The sequence below is a fragment of the Gambusia affinis genome, linkage group LG03, assembly GCF_019740435.1.
Source record: "Gambusia affinis linkage group LG03, SWU_Gaff_1.0, whole genome shotgun sequence".
NCBI lineage: Eukaryota > Metazoa > Chordata > Actinopteri > Cyprinodontiformes > Poeciliidae > Gambusia > Gambusia affinis.
The window spans coordinates 11259827-11275891 of NC_057870.1; the positions used below are offsets into that span (position 1 = coordinate 11259827).

Genomic DNA, 16065 nt, shown 5'->3' on the forward strand with positions numbered 1-16065 from the left:
GCATAAAAGGGCAACAGTTGAATTGTTTTAGTCTTTTAACAAATGTTTAAATGTGAATTGTTTTCAATGCCTAAAATCTTCAGTTATGATGTTAAATGTGAATAATGTAAAATATCTACATCTCTATATGTGTGGGTCTCAGTATTGATAGGTTAGTATGCTTGTTATCTGCACCAACACATTATGTTGTTGATCCATTTAGTGGTTTAATTCAAACATTGGAAGTTTTATGAAATTTCATGTCCATCGGATTCAAATACAAGCTGTTTTCATAGTTGCACCCTGTGACTGCCCCATTGCTATAAACCTATCTGACACAGCTGTATTATTGCATTGTCTCCTACATGAACTACAGTACGCAAAAAACCAAAGAAAGCTCAGGTGTTTGCATCGTACGCCAGTGTTATCACTGCAACGCCATGGTAGCATAAGCAGCTTCTGAAATTGTTAAGTCTCCTAAGCTAATAGAGCAGATAGGCCCCTCCACACACATGGGGGAGCAACAGATGGGAAAAACAGACTCGCTTTCTCTCTCTACTCCAGCCCACCTCCAAATGCAGCCAGCTATGACTTCAGAGGGAGGAGAAGAGGAGAAATTTGAAAAGTAGAGAAAGAGGCCACCATTAAGGGATGTGAAAAGAGGAGGAGGGGGGGGAGAGAGAAAGATAATAATCTAAAACATAAAGTTTTCAAAATAGTATGTTCTGCAGATAAGATCTCGACATTCTTACCACAGTTCTAAACCCGACACCGCCACAAAAAATAATAAGTACTAAAAGGCATCCATGCAGTTTATAAACACAGACATGCTCCCACACAAAGGGAAATAAATCTACTGGAATTTTGAGTCGGTTGCAATCGCAGTGGCTTGTTTGGGACTTTCAGACCCTTCATCCCCACCAAACATGTTATGATCTATCATTTCAAGATTAGCAGAAGCAACCCTGTCGTCACCAATGCAAACATTCCCCTACACCAAGGCTGCATTCACTTTGAGTCTGGTAAAACACAGGGCATGCTTCTCTTGTTATGTAATTTCAGAAGATTTTTTATTTATTTTTTTTATCCCACCACTTTAATAACAGATAAGGATAAATCCCTGGACCAGAGACAAAATTGTGTTGTTTTGTTTTTGACCCCCACACCTGAATTCCATATTTAGATATCAGACTACTCTTTACCAAAATTTGATCATTTTCTCCTCTGAATCATCTCACAGTTACGTAGACTGTCAAGAAATACAATTGTACCTTACAGTCACCTTTTTCTCCATTTCCTTTCTAAAACTCTCTTTAGCTCAAAGATTATCTATTAATTTCATTCTTGCATTCAATAGGGATTAATGCGTTTTTGTTCCCTTAACCCCCTTCCAGCTCCCCAAATCCTCACTCTCTGCTCAAAGCTGACCTGTCTCCTGTTTCTATTTTTAGCTCGTCTCTTAGTCTACCTCTCCGTCTATGTTGCGTTGGGGAGCCCGGAGACGTCCCCGTAGCACAACTCGCTCATTTCCTTTGTCCAAACATGGGCAAAATAAGTCTAACAAGAGCCGACTGCTTAAAAAGTCATTTTTCCTCTTTTCTTTTTTTTTTTTTTTTGCCACTGAGCTCGTTACTCAGACAGTCTCTATAGAGCCGCCCCAAAGCTTCACACATTCCTACAACAGCCAGAGACATATGGAGACTTATCATGAGTGGCTGTGACTAAGAAGGAAGTAATAAAATAAATGACTTGGAGGATATTACAAAGAGAAAGAGAGTGGAAAAAGAGAGAGAGATACAGATGACGTGTACATATTTATACAGAAATATTCTGTACATGTGTGTTCTGTGGAATGAAGCATCACCGTTAATATTTATACTTCATGTTTTTCTTTTTCTTTTTGTCTTTCTTCCCTTTTCCAACTATGGTCGTTCGGAAAACGGACCCATCTCTACAGACTCACTGGTGGCTGCTGTGACTCAGTGGGAAGAATACTTTGAGTCTCAGGGCAAAGAATTTCAGAAGATTTTTTGATTTTTTTATCACTTCCTCCTGCACGTCGATGTCTCCCTGGGCAACACAAATTGTGTTGTTTTGCCTGTTGATCTACCTGAATTCCATATTTGAATATCAGACTACTGTGTTTTGGAAGCAATTTGGTCTCCTCTGAATCATCTCAAATTTAGTTATTTTGCATCACTCAATTTCATCCCTTTTCAACACAACTAAACCAGATGGCTAAATGCCTTCAGCTCTGCAGAGGCCTGGAAATAAAATATCAATTTAATTCAGGTGTGTTGGAGCATAGAGGCATTTAGTGGCCCTTTTCCATTAAAGTCCACTCAGGTACCATGAAACTGTTAGCCGTTTTATGGTACCTGCCTCTTTATAACCTAATCGCTGAAGTTCGCAGCATGTGGAGTCAGACCGAAAGCATCAGAGGATTGTCTGTCTCTGATTGGCTGGGGCTTGGTCACCCTGGTTACATCACAACAGTGACTCACTTCTTACAATAAACCAACCTGTCATTTTCATTTGTTGTTTGGTTAGAGGAATAGACTTCATTTTCATTCCACTTGAGGATTGGTAGTGAAAAATGAATATTGCTATTCACAGACGCATTCGATTTGATTTTCCTGAGCTTCGGCTAATTTACAAAGAAGAATGGGCAACAATTTCCGTGTCAACAACTTTTGGCTTAAATTGCAATAAAATATGTTTCTACGGTGTAAAGCATTGACCCAGGGCAAAAGCATGCACACTTTTAAAACTTGGTAACATTTTCCTTACACGTAATGTTTTTGAGCTACTGTAACTTGAGCTGGTTAATGGTTGTAACATAAAAAATATAGAAAAGTTCAAGAGGAACAAATACTTTAACAAGGCTGTGTAAATTAATGCATGTGGTCTCAGTAATTCTTTTTCACATTTACATATAGAGACATCTTGATTTTAAGAGATTAGTTTAGTCTTTGTCTATTCACCCATTAAGCCACTCCTTATTTTTTCCTTTGCAAGCCAAATAGCCATGCAGATCCAAGGACAGGACAACTTTGTAAAACCTTTAACTTTTCAGATAGCAGTTAAACTTGAAACATCTAATAAACACAATAACAATTCGGCCTTTAATTGTTAATTGTAAAATGTAAATAATTTTTCATCAGGTGTTGTAAACCTCTTGTTCAGACTTTAAGGTTTCCTTCAAGGTAAAAGCAAAAGTGAAGGAAACTTTATTATATAACTGTGAGTACAGTGACCAATGGTTATTGATTGGGGGATTTTTAAGAGATTAGAGGACATTGGAAATTTGTAGCCCCAAGATACGTGGTATATAAAGGCAGCCATAACGCTTAAAATGTTCAGCAGAGACAGGTTTTGATTGTGCTTTGTTTTTCTTTTGGGTGGGCGTTACGGGAGCAGGGAATTAGGCAACAAATTGTAGAACCATCAAACTAAGCATACACCCATTTCAAACTGCTGAAAGTGTGCAGTTTCTTTTTTTTTTTGGTCTCGTTTTCAGTGGTGAAACTTGGATGTCAAAATAATGTTTATGTAAAAACTTTGCAGGGCTCATTATATCAGCGAGACATGATATGAAGAGTTCAGTCAGGGCTCCTTCAAAGTGAGATACGAGCCATGGCATTGGAGCTTCAGTGGTTCAAGTATAACTTCCACTGTTATTAACAATACCCATCGTAGGCATTAGATTGAAATGTACTGGTGATTAAAATACCAATGATTATGGTAGAGAGGGCAAGTGGAACTGCAACCAATTTGATTTTATTTCTGTACGTGAGTCTTTGGCATATTTCAGGAGATATTCTGAAAAAAGAAAACACAAGTAAGATGCATTTAAGCACTGATGTGGTTCATAAAACTAAGAATAATATCCTGCTGCTGTACTTTCCAGAGAAGACAATCCTTGGAAAACAGCTTAAGGAAAAGATTTGCTGGGTCAACAAAATAATAAGAACATCCTATGATGCAATTCACCACGCACTGCACATGAACATTGCATTCCCTTTTACAAATTGGATGAACAAAACGTGATGGCAAGGCTCTAAAATGGGTTTTGTAAAGTTTAATGATGTAGTAAAGAGTGCCTTCAACTCAAAAATAAGTAAATGTCCAACAAATCCAAACAATTTATAATGATTCTCAAATACTGCTCTATCAAAAAAAAAGAATATTAGTCTCATTTTCATTTTTGAAAGTATACATTTAAATCAACTCTGCACAAGTAGTTTCACAAAGAAATTGTGATACAAGTAAGTACTCTTTAATTTGTGACTCATCTTGCCACACGGATCTTGCTAACATGGCAACAGCAACAAACTTCTCCATTTCCATCTATAAAATAGAGAAGACTGAATAAATATGAAAAGCTTATTAACCGAGGCACTGTTCTCACTTCTGAAGTCCATTTTTAAATTACATAATACTTTAGCAAAATATGTTTGTATTTTTTTTGTCTACTAAAAAGTTTAGGGTTCTAAACTCAGAACAGTAAGAGCAGCAAAGACATTATTGGAACATTTACAAAGCTACAATGACTTCAAATAAAAAATATACCATATATAACAATGTTCAAATAACAAAAGAAACAGCATTGATATGCTGTTTCTTTTGTTATTTGAACAACAAAAGAAACTCTCAAGTGTTGGGTCAACACTTGAGAGTTTCTGAAGGTGAAGTAACATTTTCACAGATAAACATCATCTTCCAGTATACTTTATGTTGATTGCCTTTTTGATGCCAGGGACCATTTGCTCAGATCCTCCCTGTGAGAAACACTGAGTGATCTGTATAATAGTTGACAGGGTGGAGGACAAATCAGACTCCCTCTGGAGACTATTACAGACCACTGGAACTATTTGGCCCACGAGAGAATAGTAAATAGACAGCGATATGACAGACATGATGGGGGGAAAGAATGGAAGAACAAAAAGGTGATAGTTAATTGAAGAAAAACTTGGTTAAAATGTAAACAATAGACTGCATACAATATCAGGCGGTGGGGGTGAGGAGCTAAAGGGCAGAACGGACTGGCTGGAATGCTGAAGGATGACGGGAGGGAGGGAGGAAAATCTCTGTTCTCAGCAGAACTCGGAGCCAGAGAAGTTTGGAATATGACAAAGTAAACAAATAAGTAATTAAATCACTGCCAAGGACCAGTGAGAGAAAACAGCCCTCCCTTTGCTGAGGCAGATGGAAACAAATGGCAGGGTGGGCGGGGGGCCGAAAGGGGCAAGAGAGACAAAAAGTAAGCTACTGTTTTGCGGATGTCAATCTACACAACAATTTCGGAAGAAGCGCAGACAAAAACACACCATCAACGGCGAGATTAATGGCACAGAAGCAAGCACTACGTTATCAAAGTGTAGACAACAGTGGTTCCAACAGTTTCATGTTACAGCCTCGAAATAATCCGCAGATAACATGGAACGGTCACAGTGCAAACAGAGCAGCTCAAGTTTCCATTATACACCGAGCATTAGCATTCCTGTATCTTTGATATAATTACCACCTCCACAAAAGATAAGGGTGTGTTATTGTAGAGTAGGTGTGTATGCCTTGAACACACATGGAAAACATTGAATTATAAAAATGATAAAAGATTAGCCAAACAAGTTTAATATTAATTGGAAAAACTGTGTCCTTCCCCCTTGTTTCATCTCATCTTGCATGCAAAGTGACTAAAAATGTTAAAAACCATAGAGGCTGGAAGGAATGGGCTTCCCAGGAGGAGCACCTCTCGCAATAGAATCTCAATGGGAAGCAATCACTGTACATTGGAGGAATCAAAAGGGGGCAGAGGAATAGCTGATAAACAGGAGCAGATGATTTTATGAAAATAGCACATGTAGTAAATAGTTGGTAAATTGAGTGTCTGAATTTGCTTTTGTACACATTACAGGCAAAGGGGAGAAAGAACGGAAAAATGATGATAATTCCCCTGAAATCAGCGTCTTCTGGGATCTATGTGGCATTTCCTGCTCAAGCTGACTTGCATAAACACAAGAATACCCTCCGTCCCCTTGCACCTTATCATAGTTATTATGGGCCTAGTAAAAGCAGGACATCTTATCTCCAATCGCTTCCTTAATGCGTCTCATTTTCTCGTCTTTGCAACTTCTCCATTCTACTACATTTCTCTTTCTAGACAAGTTATCCATCTGTCTTCTCAAAGAAATGTCCTCCTCTGTCTCCTTTTGCCCAATCTCACCCTTTCAGATCCCTTTCCACTCATCTCCCTCAATTCATTCGCTTTCTCCTGGCAAACAACCCAGCTTTCCCATTGGGGTCGTCAGGACAACGGGAGCCCTTCAGCTCTCAACCAGCACCCACTGATCAATCCCAACAGCCAGGCGAATAAACACGACAGGAGAAAGGCAGCTAAAGTTCTCAGGCTAGACAACACATTCAATGCAACTTTCCTGCAAAGTGCGAGTTAACCCTTAAGAGGCCACAACTACAGCCAGGGAGCAGCACAATAACCATGGTGATGCAGATTATTGTTGCCAGAAGAGCAGTAAGAATGAGACAGTGTGCATGTCCTTTTTAGATGGGGTTGCTAGTATGTATTCGTGTGCCGCACTGTGTGTGTGCGGGTGTGTGTGTGTGGTGATTTCATAATTGTGCAATTACAAGCAAAATAACACTGAATGATAGCTGTGTTATACTTGGCGCAGACTGGCAGTATGACAGAATGTTTCAGCACGCTGATGGTTGCTTGCACAACATTCTCTTTATTTTCTTGGCTTTCTATTGTAACGCAGTTGAACTATATCTTTGTTCCTCCACCAACTAAACAACAAACAGTTCTCATCACTGATTTGGGTCAAATTCAAATTGATTACAAGTTTTATAGATGAAGGTAAAAACAAATGTTTTGTTTTTTTTTTTAACTGTGATTTGCATTAGTTTGCAACCTTCCAGGCATTTTCACTTAAAAAAAAAAAAAGATTAACACTGTCAGTCCTTTTTAAGGAAGAATCACATTCCAGTCGTATCAAAGCAGGACTCATGACGCTGTCATGTGTGGACGTGCAAAAGCTATCGGCTACCTAAACTCATAAGTAAAGAATTTCTAAGTTCCTATTTGCTGACCTCAGAATAGACGGTGATCGACATGCATGTGACGTCATTCACAGCTCAGAGTTCAGACTTTTAAGTGAAATAGAACCAGTATCTCGGCTAAAAGAACTGCTTCCTCTATTACTCTAAAGATTCACACATGATAATTTGCATGATTAGAAAATCTGTTTTAATGCACTTGTTTTGTTTTTTGTACACAGGAATTCTTACGGAAGCTTTTAAAGGACTATAAGACAAAACCGCTATGAGCTGCAGCCTGTATTAGATTAAAAAATGTTAGTGTAATTTTTGTATAAAAAGTTTGGGAATATGGGTCATTTGGTTCATTTCACACAAATACCTTTTTAATTTTACCTTTTAAAAAAATAAATCTCTCCACAAATCAGAACCTTATGAAACTAATTTTATCAGCCTGGTATTGGGGAATGTCACATTCCTCAATTCGATTGGAGTCTCTCATTAAATTAGTACAAGAAAATCCATCTAATCAGCATTCTAGACACCAATTGATGCCAGCTTCATATAAGCCAGGGCAAACTGCTCTCCATTATTTATCCAAAGCCTCTTCAGACATTCTCTCTACTGATGATAATGCTGAACACAGGGACTGTGCTGGTTGCTGTTTATGTTCAAATTTTCTATCTTCCTTTTGTAATTAACATTGATTTAATGCATTTAATTTTAAGACAGACCTATTCTAATTGGAGTAAGGAAATTACTTGGTTCTACCATTTACTGCGTACCAAACTGGACGTTTTGTGCATCATTACATATCAAGGAAAAATGAATAAATAAATGCAAGCTCCATAAACAAAAAGTCTTCCCGCAGAGCCTTTTTTATGTGAAGCAATAGCGTATTTTGTTGTGTCTACAACTGTTGGCCTAACAATGAAACATTTCCTTTTGGTGCTGTAATAAACAGAATGGTTTGAGTCGAAGAATTTTGAGAATTCAATGGGCCATTGGTTTAGATGACTAGAATCACTAGGCGTACGTAGGTATGAGATTCTCATGGTATGATAACTTTGCACCATCTAAAGTGAGATCTGTATATTTTACATTTTTTTCTATTTCATCATACTTGATGAGATAATCATGCCCATTTCAATGTTGGAATAGGAACACATTTAAAACATGCAGGAAACTGACCCTTGCAGACTGAAGTTAGACACTCCTGCCAAAGAATATTACATATTTTGATTGTTCTTCTAAAAAGTAATACAAGTGCTTGAAAATCTAGCCTCCAATCAGCTGCTTTGCAGATACGGCATCTCTGGCTTGCCAGTTGTAGTTTCAAAGAATGGCCCTGTCAAATTAAGAATGATGGCTGGCGTTAATTTATTTTAATTTCCACAACACTTTTTTGTGAGAAAAGTTCAAAAGCCTTCCTAACATGCATAGACAGTTTAACAATCTGTCTATTACATAATAGCAGAGACATCCCAGATAAATCTGGCACTTTCCTTTACAACTCTTCAAAATAATGCATGTCAAAGAAACAATATCACAAGTTACTTTGATGTTTTAACACAGTAGTTTTTGGGTTTTTTTTAAACATTGGTAAATCATGAGCCCACAAACCAGGTCGAGGCTCCATAAATTTTGGAAATAAATAAATAGATAAACTTTTAGTGAGAGTAAAAACACAAATATTATATCTGCTGGATACAGTTTCAAAAGTTTCAATTGTTAAGTAAGCAAATTGTCATTTTGTTCCCAAAAGAAATTTGACACCAAGACAAATAACAGCACGGGAGTGCCATAAAGTCATGAAACTTTGATTGCACCCTTTAAAAGGCTCTGTGTGGCCGTCCCACTTTTGTCAGTCAGTGGTCTTCAACCCAACAGGGTACCCAAACATAAACAGTAGACACGTACACACACAGCACTAAGTCAGTATTACCATCTGGAGTCGTGTCTCATCAGGTCTAAAGGCTGCCATTACGCTGAAGCTTCATTGTGAGTGCCTAAATTAATCTAAACAATATTTAGGAAGGTAGAAAGCAGTTGTTAAGTGATACGTTATGAAATCTGACTCCAAGTGTTTGCTAAGTTGAGAAACACAGTATAATAGCCATTATAGTAAAGCTATAATCATTGTCAAAGAGGCCACCCACAGGCAGCGGCGGGTTGGTTAAAGGTTACAGCCCACATGGTATGGTACAATATCTTTTAGTCTTTCAAACTGGAGATATGTGGCCTGATTACTTAGAATTTGTTATTTCCTTGCATGTTAACCAGTTTTACAAGCCTAAACCGGAGACCAGCATGACCGAATCCAAACAGTAAACAAACAAAATGTATTATTTTGTGGTATAGTGGTTTTGCAATTGCTCCACTGTAAAAATTAAAAACTGAACGAATAAACAAAAGCGAAACACAAGCATTTCTTTGGAAATCAGCAGTGATCAATGTCACCTGGGTAGCCAGCGCCAGGTGTTGTGCAAGAAGCAAACATAGAGAGAGACAAAATCAGAGAGGGGACTGGGCATTGGTTCAAAGTGCACTTTCCTTGACTTCCCGTTTTCAGTAAGCTGCTTTTACGCTATGCTGTTATTTGTGTGAAAGCCAATCAATCTGGTTCCATCGGCACGGTAGTGCGCTCGACTTCAGAAGCCTTGGTTTGAGTGAATGGTGAAAACTAATGCTGTCTCACCCATTTGCAGAGAGGTTATCTGTAGTATTTTACACAGCTTCAGATAGGGATTACATAAGAGCCTGCATATCAACAGATGGTGTTAATATGACTTTCATTAACAGGTTCATCTTTGTCGATAACTACGGAACAGAGCAAAAAGCAGAACCTGGGAGAAGAAGTTCGAACTATGGGAAGCTTTTTGATATAGTTTCCTGCTGTATAATCATAAACAGATGCATCAGCACACACGCACACACATTTTGTATTTCTTCCTACTTTGCTCTCTTTATGCCCACAGGTGTATTTTACTAAGCAAGTAACCTTAAACTTAGTGACTCTTAAGGTATCAATTAATCATGCATGAGCCAGTGGAAATTTCTGGCAAGTAGCAGCAGCACACACACCCCAGGCCTGTGCTGAAATGGAGAGGCTAACACTTATTTAAACTGGTAATTTACTTGCAAGAGCTCATTGTGCTGGAGGAGAAAATAATGTCACAAATTAAAATGTGTTCGCCATCAGTATACATTAAGCCAACTCTAAGGTGAAAGTAAAACATGAAGCTCAAACAGATTTTTATCTAAAATGTTTGGATGGTATGTTGTGTTTCAATATATGAGGGCGATTTTCAGGATTCTTCTCATAACAACTTACTGAAGCAAAGTTCGGGTTTGAGAGTCTTCAGAGTTGCTTGAGGTAATACGGGAGTGAATGCAATTGTCTGACTATTACTATGTGATGACAGATTGCACAATATTTCAACCCCCAAAAATGTTCATAGTGAAAGGCTTTCCTTATTAAGTGTCAGATCCTTTCAGATCATTCGTAAACATTAAGCAATTATAAAGTGTCAATGTCTATTCCAGTAAAACCACCTCAATAAATTACTGTCGGTAATTTGGAAATATTTTTCCACCGAGAAGAGCTAAAGAAATGCACAAAAGTCTTAAGCCACACCTAGTTTATTGTTTTTTGTGTCACATTTAAAGAATCAACTTTACACTCCAGAGAGAAGTTGGTTTTTAGGAAAATATTTATTTCAGTCATTGTGCTTGACTATTTTCAGAAGAATGATTTGACCGTTAAGCAACATAAAATTATTTAATCTTGAAAACAAGATGACACTTGTCAGGTATGTCAACCACAATACAGTGTCGGGTCCTAGATTTATATATTTCTGCTTCTTAAGGACATATTTTGCTAATTTGTTGTTGAAGTTTTAAAGCCACGTTCTTTTTATGTTAGGCTTATTTTACAGGGTACTGTTTCCTTAAAAGGCTGCCTCCAGCAAAGTGCCTAGAGACACAACTACAAATTGATCTTGTGCCAAGTTGTCACTTTTAAGTTAGACATAACACTGACTTCATCACTTTATGTTTGAAATAGGTTTTTTTTCCTTTTCGTCCTGATTGATTGACAATCAGACTTATAGCCGCATTCGAACTGTCAGACCTGAAGCCAGATCTCTGATTGGGTAAAACATCACATTCAAACTGTGCACCTTCCAATACGACATGCATTTAGTTAGTGGCCAAGCTAACTTGTATTGGTATCATAACCCAATGACAATCTGTTTCCATTCCAAGAAATATGTTACTATTTAGGGATTACACAAAACCTCTAGTGCCACTGATTCCGTGTGATACAGAATCTCTGTATCACACAAATTTTTTTTAATACACACGTTGTCATATTAGATATTATCAGAATGGCTTGAGAATGTCTAACTTTCCAAGTCAAAATTCTCATAATTTGTTGAGCTTGAGACTCATCCAAGTACAGCATAAAACATAATACAACCTACTTAAACATCAAAAAGAATCAGCTTAAGAAAACAGATGACTCAAAGAGTGGACTGTGAATGCAAGTTTAAAAAATATTGACATAAAGGTGAAATTATGGGCCAAGTTTTAAAGTGGACTGCCTAAATACGTTTGTGCAGTGTTGCCATTCCATCAGAAACAAATCCAACATCAATACACTATCAAAACTGAGTTACCAAGTGTCACTGCAATGAAATCATTTATTTACTTTATGTGCCTGTGCCTGACTACAGTAATCTCTAGTGAATAAAACTTTCCACAAACTTCGCACACAGTTTCAATGTCCTGCAGAAAAGATGCATTTGAAGAACTCTGTCACAGTCCACAAGATCTCAATATGCTAACTGGCCATTCAAAAGCATTGATCTCCCATGTGAGAGGCTGAGCATGACTGAAACTAAACTGTAATGTGTGAGCATACGCTCCTTTTCTATTGCATGTTTAGCTCGGCAGCTGCAGGTCTTGATTTTGGGCCTGCCCAGGAAACGTCTGCTTCATTGAAACATTTAAATTCATCCTTGATGTAAAATCCAAATCTGAATTTCTTTTCCACGCCACTGTGGTGATTTCCTGAACAGAGGATTACACAATCACACGAAACCTGATGTTTTGCAGCTTATTTTTCTTCAGTTCTCTCATTACACGAACAAACACATAACACATGCACACAGTGCACGTTTCCAGCCCAGAAGGAACAAACTTCTTGGTGTTCAAAGAGAACAGGCGGAGACAGAGCATGGAGGTCTGAATGAAGGACGCATTGAAAACACTCCTCTTTTTTTGGTGGCCTTGCTGACAAAAGCCCTGCTTCCCATTCAGAAGACAAGGCCATTAGATAATGCACACACAGACCCCAAGGTCACACACTGGGGGGCGAGATCCTTCAGTGAACCAAGCCTCCATTCTAAACAAACTCTTCAGTGCCTTGAGATGCACATGTTCACGTCTATATTAGAAACATACATATTAGACGGACAACTCCTCAATCCTTAAATCCTTCCAAATCGCACTGAAAGACTGGGTGGAGCTTAAACATTGCCAAATTCCTTTCCCACTTCACTTACTTAAATTACTTGTTGAGTAATTCTGTTTTCTTGATGTTGTGTTTTTTTTTCCTATTTTCAGACACCAAGATTTTAAGAAAGCAGTAATTTAAAAGTGTAAGGTTCTTGCCATTTCGAAGCAAAACCTGCTCCGTGAATGCTTAATAAAGCAAACCCAACAGCAAAGTCCAAAAAAAAAAAATAAAAGATCATCTTGCAGTTTAACAAAGAAAGTTCTGAAAAGCAAAAAATCCAGTGAGTGATAGGTGTGTGTAAGAAAATGCCTCACTGATGTGAGACTACAGAGGAGAATAGGCAGGCTAGATTGAGGATATGTTAAGGCAAAAGTAGCTTGAATAACTAACTATTCATTACTACCGAGGTTTGCTGAACAAACAACACATCGTACCATGAATCAGACAAACATCTGCAGCTGAAGACCAGACCAGCTGCCACTTCTGTTTGCTACGAAGGAACCATAGAGACACTCGGCATAGCGGCATCTTCGTGGTGCATCGTTTAAATGCCGCAGACTATCAGAGTAATCTTACTGACCATGTCCTGTATGACCACAGTGAGGCCATCTTCACACTGGAAAGATAATGTATAATGCACCAATTACCAAAGCCCAAATCACCTCAAACTGGGTTCTTGAAGGTGACAATGACTTCACTGTACTCCAACTGCCTCAAAGTTTCAAACACTCAACCCAATCACAAGAGCGTCACACCGTGGATGAGCAGCTGAAAAGTCTTTTTGAAGCTATCGCGTCAATGTGGATCAAAATGTCAGATTTTGGTTTGTATTTTTTATTCGTTGTTCAGTGCAAAACAAAAGCAATTTGGGCAGTTTTGAAGCCCAAAGGAGATCTTAGAATAAATTTCATTTTACATTTCATTACCCAATACTACCAAAGTATACCTAATAAGAAATATATTTGAACTTTCTCACCGAGTGGAGGTGACCCGTTTGTGCCTAAAGAGAACCCCAACCCTGATAAATGAAGTGTAAACAGGAAGAAAATGCAAAGAAAAGTTTTGAAAAGATGGATCCATTGCCACGGTGACAGACTGATGACCAAGCTTTGGGACAAAGAGACAGAGAGAAAAGCTAGAGCAAAGCGTCAGGTAGTCGGCAAAAAAAAAAGAAAAACTGAAAAAAAAGGAAAACACAACAATTCTACAAACATTTTTTAATTCAACAGACACCATTTATTGCAGACATCTAATGTGCATAGCGTCAAGTGTTGCTTTGTGTGATTGTTTCTTATGAATGCGGTGTTATCCGTCATATTAAAGAGTCTCTCTCTGAAAAAAGACCCCTGTCACAGATCAGCACACCAGCAGAAACACGATCCCAGGAGAGCTCCCATCACAGAGACAGCAGTCCCGGATCGCAGGGCCAGGGTGAGGCCAGCAGCAGGCTGCAGGCCAGGTGCTGCTCTCCCCAGCGTCAGTGCATCACCCCGTTGCGATAAACCATAGTTGCACACATCTGCTACCGCTGAGCTGGTAAATATAGCAGAAGTTGCGTGCAGCTTCCTGAGTTGGCCACTTCTACATCTCTTGACTGGATTAATTCAAATCAAACCTCCCCTTACGCAACTGTGTGCGCACTCTCGCTGTGCATAACTGTGACACTGTGAAACAATGTGAAGAGCAAGGAAGTTCCAACAAAGGCATGGAAGTATCACTTTCAGACTAAACGCGTTAATAAAAAGTTTTACCAGTTGGTGGAGGAGCGGGGGTTGAGAATGTCCTCTTTGGCTGTGAGCAGCGACAGGCTGTAGGTGTCAAGGTTGACCGTTTGCCTGCTCATTATGGCAAAAAAAAAAAAAAAAAAAAGAAAAGAAAGAAAGAAAGAAAGTTCCTGGACCACTCCCGCACAGCTTCAAGTGTTCACGGGTCCTGGTGGGGGAGCTTTTTTAGGGGTGGGGTGGGAGAGAAGGGGCAATCTTATGGAATCGGCCACACAGTAGTTAACGACCGGCCCCGAAAAGACGCACAGAAAAAGTGTTGCAGATTCAAGGCGATGTAGTTCCAAACCAGAGCGGGCGATGTGTGCGCACTCACAGCTTGGAGGAGAGGCTGTGACTGCACGCTGCTCTTTGTGAGGCTGGGTGGAATAAGTTTTCGCCAAAAGCTCCACCTCCTGTTGAGAGAGTGGAAAGCATAATGACTTCACTCGCTGGGTCGTTGGGAGGAAAGGTGTTCCAGCGCAAGTCAAATGGCAACATTAGCCGTTCATGAATTGTGCAGAAGTCTATCTATTGCACATCGGCTGTTATGCAGCAGAAAATTTGAATATCTCGGAAATGTAATTGTTTTTATTTTAACAATTCAGTTCCAAAGTTGCAACCATTGTAATGTGCTCATTACACACAAACAGACTCTAAAGAATTTATCACTGTTCATACTGACTGATTATGGTTTACAGATATTCAGAACTAGAATATGACATACAATATTATATCTTATACACATTTGTATTTAATAAAAATAGGGGCTCAGCACATGGTATTTGACATCCTCCACAACTCACAAAAGGTTATCACTAAAGAAAATGGCCATAAACAAAGAATATCAATGGGATATTTGGAGACCAAACAAATATGGTAGGAAAACTTTTAACAAGTAACAAGGAAACTTGGAGAGGATTGCAAAGTCAGTTTAAGTTTGGAGGAGATGCTGCCTTTCAAATTCAGTTCAAATAAAAAAAGAAACACTTTATTGACGCCAAAGAAAAATTAAACACAGTTGCAACTCATATTATTTCAAATTTTTCAAACAGTTATTGTATTATTGCTTCTTGTAGTCAGCTTTTTAAGAGCCACCGCACACACGTGTGTCCATGACATGGACTACAAAACTATTGTGTTCCTTGTCTTTGCAGAACAACAGCCACACCATGATGGTGTAGCTCATAGCATGACCATAACATAACTTCAATTCAGTTTTATTTATATAGCACCACTTCACAACAAATGTCATCTGGAGGCATTTTACAAAGAAGAAAAACGTTCCTATTCAATCATACACACATCCAGTTGATCCTGGTTATCAGAAAGTGCAGAAAGTTAATTATTCAAAGTAGTTTCTCTCTAAGGGAACTCAGCAGATTGCACAGAGTCATAGACCGACAGCATTCACTCCTCCTGGACGAGTACATGGTGACAGCAGAAACTCAATTTACAGCAATCCCTCATACTGCGAAGGTATGTGGAGGCAGTGGAGAGGAAAAACTCCCCTTCAACAAGAAGAAGTCGCCAGAAGAAACGGTACAAGCAGCTATCTGTATTAGTTTTATGTTTTATTCAAAATTTGAAAAAAATAAATAAATAATTAAGCTGTAGGTCACATTCAATAAATTTATGAGATATCAAACTTTTCAATACTATTCTAGTATGTAGGGATGTCACATTGCTGTAAGTTACACTCTTTCAGCATGCAGAAAAATGAGTCGTTTTATTCATTTGGTGGTAATT

At 38.5% G+C, this 16065-nt stretch overlaps 1 protein-coding gene and 1 long non-coding RNA gene across 4 annotated transcripts in view; one reads left to right on the forward strand and one right to left on the reverse strand.

The window, feature by feature from the left end:
- The window catches only part of LOC122828159, a 41211-nt gene extending 39228 nt beyond the window's left edge, over positions 1-1983 (forward strand). Inside the window, exon 4 of the long non-coding RNA XR_006370171.1 lies at positions 1937-1983. This is a non-coding gene — a long non-coding RNA (uncharacterized LOC122828159). The remainder of the gene's footprint in view (positions 1-1936) is intronic.
- Positions 1-14692, reverse strand: part of si:dkey-40c11.2 (drebrin-like protein A) — a 33417-nt gene extending 18725 nt beyond the window's left edge. For 2 of the 3 annotated variants that reach the window (XM_044111465.1, XM_044111466.1), the window contains exon 1: positions 14308-14679. In XM_044111465.1, the coding sequence (XP_043967400.1) occupies positions 14308-14399 (92 nt within the window). In that variant the 5' untranslated portion in view covers positions 14400-14679. Of the gene's footprint in view, positions 1-14307 lie in introns of all 3 variants that reach the window. The other variant, XM_044111464.1, reaches the window with a different exon arrangement.
- Positions 14693-16065: the final 1373 nt, after the last annotated feature.